Source organism: Mytilus edulis, chromosome 14 (assembly GCF_963676685.1).
Source record: "Mytilus edulis chromosome 14, xbMytEdul2.2, whole genome shotgun sequence".
NCBI classification, from domain to species: Eukaryota; Metazoa; Mollusca; class Bivalvia; order Mytilida; family Mytilidae; genus Mytilus; species Mytilus edulis.
The window spans coordinates 17,516,396-17,521,263 of NC_092357.1; the positions used below are offsets into that span (position 1 = coordinate 17,516,396).

Here is a 4,868-nt window from a genome sequence, read left to right on the forward strand (position 1 = left end):
TGTTTGACAATGGGAGAACTCTTCATAAAAGATCAATGGACACCAACAGTAAATTAGCCTTCTTTTAATATGAAAGGGATTGACAGGTGAAGATGAATTTAAAGAATATGTGAACATTTTCCGTCTCGTATATCTTTGCCTAGTTTGAAGTTAATATATACCATTTTAGTTTAAGTTTGAAAGCAATTATGTGGTACAATTATGTACCAGTTTTCCCTGTTTATTTTTGTTTTTATACAGTATGTTCAGTTTCGGAATAATGCTATTTATATCACACTGGTATTGATCTGTGTATCCTTTTGGTGTTTTGGTAAGATGCATTTCTTCTACAAATTCAAGGGCTATTTTGTGTTGGTATTTTAAAATGTGCAGTATTTTCGATAAAGTAACTAAAGAAGACTTCATGAGAGCGACACCATCAGACCTACACTTACGTCGCCTGTCGTTATTATACAGTCCATTTGAAGCTAGAGAGATGGCAATACATCTTGGATTGTCGAACAGGGAAGTTGAAACCATATTGGAAACTGAAGATCCAAAGATTGCATGCTTTGAAATTTTAAGACAATGTCGAGATATCATGGTGGTGACATTCAAAGACATCAAAGAGGCAATACAGATTATAGGAAAAACAAGTATCCACATACTTTGCAAGGTACATCTTTTATAATGAATCACACCATATAGTTACAGTGTTTGTTTAATCAGTGCACTTTGTTATATATGATATATTTTATAACAATTTTAGCCACATATATTTACCTATAACAAAAAAATACATAAGAAATCCTAATATCGCATATATTTCGCATACTGGCGGTACCAATGTCATTATGATGAATTTGCATGTAAGTTAAAGATTATAACAGTATGCATCCTATTAATTTCATACTGAGGCTTTCAAATTAGACACATGTAATCACTTTAATATGATAAGAACAGCTATCATACTTGATTGATAAATCTGCATAGATGCATTTAGGATTTAAAGGTTTTTCCATAGAAAAACGTGACAGAGAAAACAAGCAGAAACATTAATATTCTTTGAAAAGCAGTTTTTAACTTTTTTCCGCGTGAATAGAAAAAAACCCAGAATTTCACCTTTTTGACAAATAGGTACAATTTGATATGTAAATTGCCAGACATTGATAAAAGACAGCATTAAGGTATGTATATATACACAAGAAATTAGAAGAATGTGTTTGTCTCTATTCTGACTTTTATGTTTTTTAGTTAGTAGTAAGCATGCCTATATCACATGCACTTTGACTGTTTTGTACATCAAAGTGTTTTCAGTCATATAATGACAGTTGTGTAAAAGGTATATTTTTTATTATTCCAGCTTGTAAAAGGCAAACCTATTTATTTTGGTAAGTAATGTGAATACAGCATATTCCTTAGTTCCTTTATTAGTGTTATAAACAGAAAACCACAAAAATACTGAACTCAGAGGAAGATTCAAATGGGATAGTCCTTAATCAAATGAAAACATTAAAAGCGTTAACACATCAGACAAATGGATAAGAACTGGTATATTCCTGACTTAGCAAAAAGTAAAATCACAAAAATACTGAACTTAGAGGAAAATCAACTCGGAAAGTCCATAATCACATGGCAAAATCAAATCACAAAACGTATCAAAAACGAATGGACAAGAACTGTCATATTCCTGACTTGGTACAGGCATTTTCAAATGTAGAACATGGTGGATTAAACCTGGTTCTATAGCGCTAACCCTCTCACTTTAAACCTTTTACTTTTTTGTAAAATGGTTATATTCATAGAGTTCCCGTTATATTAAGAATCAATGTTAAGATACATGTATGCGTAAATTGTATTGCACCTTCTTTACATGTACTACTATGTAACAAAGGCATTTAAAAAGGTTCAATAAACAAGGGGAATTATTATACTTTCTGCCATATTGAACATTTGGCAAGCAGTACTGTAAATTTATACAATGTTTTGATAAATGTGAAAAATGTAAGATTTTTAGACGTTAACATTTCGTCACATTTGTTTTTAAGTAATCAGTGATTTCCAATAATAAATAATAATATTTGAAATTACATGATCTACATTCAACAGGCTGTTTGTTGTTGAGATTACAATAACACTCCAGACTTTTATTACACAAACAACATTACTAGCTCTGGTCAGTAGTGATCTGATTAAAAAAATTGGCCATGGTTTGTCTGTTGGTATTTGAACGGTGATATAATTTATACAATTTGTAAGTCTCCTATAGAATCACATGTAATGCATTTGTGTTCTTTGCTTCTATAAGACTTTCAAAATACATGCATCTCGTTTAGAGTGTGTTTGGACCTAAAGTTAAAACATATATACCTTACAATTACTAATACGCATTGGTTGTTGATATTTGAACGGTAATCTAATTTACAATTTTGAAGTCTAATGTAATGCATTTGTGTCCTTTGCTTCTATAAGACTTTCAAAATACATGCATCTCGTTTAGAGTGTGTTTAGACATAAAGTTGAAACATCGGTTATACGTTACAATTACTCTTTCGAATTGCTGTTCCAAATTTTTTTGAAATATTCGAAATATTCTACTACAATTCTTAACATGTAGCACATATGTTTTTTTCTATCTTTGAAAAACACAGACATGGAACCTGAGAAGTGGGATCTGGTACCTACAGCGGAACACATTGACAGATTGGCTCCATTGGTAGGGAAAAACTCCCTCCCGTTTCTAATAGAGCTTGGAATGGACTTTAATACCTGGGAACAGATCAGCCACAGACAAAATGAAAGAGATTTGGTTCGACTGAACCAGGATATCTTAGAAGAATGGAGATTCAAGTTTTGTAGGATGCACAATCTGAAACCAACTTTACGAGAAATCGCACGTGCATTCAGTAACATTGGCAAAAATATAAAAATCGTTGACAACACATTGTCAGATTTATTTTAACTTTTTATATTTTTATTCCCGAATGATTTTCTCTTGTACGCACCTATTGAAAACTGATCAAAGGACAGGACAATACGTAAAGAATATTGTTTGAAATATTAATGTACTAATACAAATACTAATATGAATTCTGTATGAAGGAGAAATCTTCTTGTTGGATTATAGCAGGACGCAATCGATCAGTTTCTTTGTTAAAATCTGTAAATTTTGTAAAATATTTGCAAATATTGTAAAAAACCGCAGTGTTGCTTTTATTATTTAGACTGTTTATACAAATATCAAATATTTAATTTTTTCCAATCAATTTTTCATCTCTCTCATTTCAGGGGAGATAACACAAACCGTTTTTTGTTTATAAATAAATGTTGATTAAATTCTCTTGTTTGTTTTGTCTTCTAGAAAGAAAAAAGTTCGGTGGCACCATGCATGTTTTGCATTTAATTTCTCAACGTATATTATAAAACTTTTATCATATTTTATTTCAAAATTATATAATACAGATTTGATTTTATTCACATACAAGTTTTTCATAAACAATTAGAATTTATCTCCGCTTTTTTAATTCGGCTTGTCTTACAATTTGATCTGCTTATCTTTTTATTGTTTTCATACACACTGAAGAGACATGTATGTAATATCTTGTGTTATTTTACACATGGTATTCAAGATCACATACTTTACATCAATATATGGTTTGAAACTTAAAGCCTCTTTATTTGTTTTTATTTTTGAAATACTAATTCAATTGTGGTACCTTTGATTAATATTTACTTATTATCATGGACATATTGCATCATATATGCACATTCCATCTGAATGACTAAATAAAAGTTAATTATAGTCATTATTATTTCTCTGGTCATGTGAAGAACCAGTGATTGGTTTGCATTTAATACTGATAATTAACCTGTCTTTATCAAAAAGTTTAAAATCTAACGCACATTGTCGGTGTTAACGGAGAAGAAAACCTTCAAGTTAACGACTCTAGTTTATAACAATATACATGTGATCAGCATGCGGGTACCTACGATTTGAGACGGAATTATGACCACCACGTTTTTATAATTTCCAAGATATTTTTGCGTTACTTTCGTGTTCTTTTTATCCTTATATGTACAAAGTTACTCCATACTAATTTATCAAAACAAGCTTTGAAACATATTCATTTGTCTTTGATGATTTTTATTTTGGTGTGTTTTTATTGTTGCTTAATATTAGAATTATGGAATACTTAAATGATAGAAACAATAATTCAGCAATGTATATGTATATTCATATTGAGATGTTTTTATTGCAAAGGAATGTATAACGTTGTGTACAATTTAGTTGTTATATTTTGCTTTGTATTTTGTTAGTTAATTTGTCAATTATTTGTTCTCATGTAGTATCTCTTGTTTTCATTATTTAGTGTTAGATCCGTATATCTTTTTTTATCTTCTTATGTATAAGCTTTAAGTTTTTTGGAAATGTATGGTTTACCAGCCAGCAAACAATTCATGTATCGTTGTTTTTGGAGTTCATATGTATATAACTTTATTTGTTTCTGGAATATTTTTTACACTGGGGAAAGTCCTAAGATAGATTACTGGTTTCAAGCTGATGACATCAATATGCTTATGTTCAAATGGAGTATCATAAATGTTGAATCAAGGTCACAAACCCGAAGGCGTACCTTACGTGCAATTTTCCTCCCCTGGCAAACAACATCTCATCACCAGATTCATAATTTCAAGGACTCATAACTGCTTGCAGAGTCAACTGATCCCTCTGTTATTTCGGGATATTCCTTTTTACAAACGTTTTCATGTACGCACTTATTATCTGCACAGACTCGTAAAACTGTTGAATGTTGCGATGACAAACTGTTGCAGTAGTATGTTCAGGTCGAACATTACTTGTATATAGGCATAATTTATAAATGAAAACA

The 4,868-nt window shown here is 30.6% G+C and overlaps 1 protein-coding gene across 1 annotated transcript; it reads left to right on the forward strand.

The window, feature by feature from the left end:
- Window positions 1-322: 322 nt before the first annotated feature.
- Window positions 323-2,994, forward strand: LOC139503710 (uncharacterized). Its single transcript, XM_071293560.1, has 3 exons — window positions 323-655; window positions 1,343-1,370; window positions 2,631-2,994. Exons 1-3 carry the CDS (start codon window positions 365-367, stop codon window positions 2,939-2,941), a joined length of 630 nt encoding a protein of 209 aa, XP_071149661.1. The 5' UTR covers window positions 323-364; the 3' UTR covers window positions 2,942-2,994.
- The last annotated feature ends 1,874 nt before the right edge of the window (window positions 2,995-4,868 follow it).

What these genes read in the sequence shown, in the direction of transcription:
- LOC139503710 (XM_071293560.1), top strand. Translation starts at nt 365, where the DNA reads ATGTGCAGTATTTTCGATAAAGTAACTAAAGAAGACTTCATGAGAGCG. An exon ending in GTATCCACATACTTTGCAAG is followed by an intron (nt 656 to 1,342) that starts GTACATCTTTTA and finishes TTATTATTCCAG; the next exon opens with CTTGTAAAAGGCAAACCTAT. An exon ending in AGGCAAACCTATTTATTTTG is followed by an intron (nt 1,371 to 2,630) that starts GTAAGTAATGTG and finishes TGAAAAACACAG; the next exon opens with ACATGGAACCTGAGAAGTGG.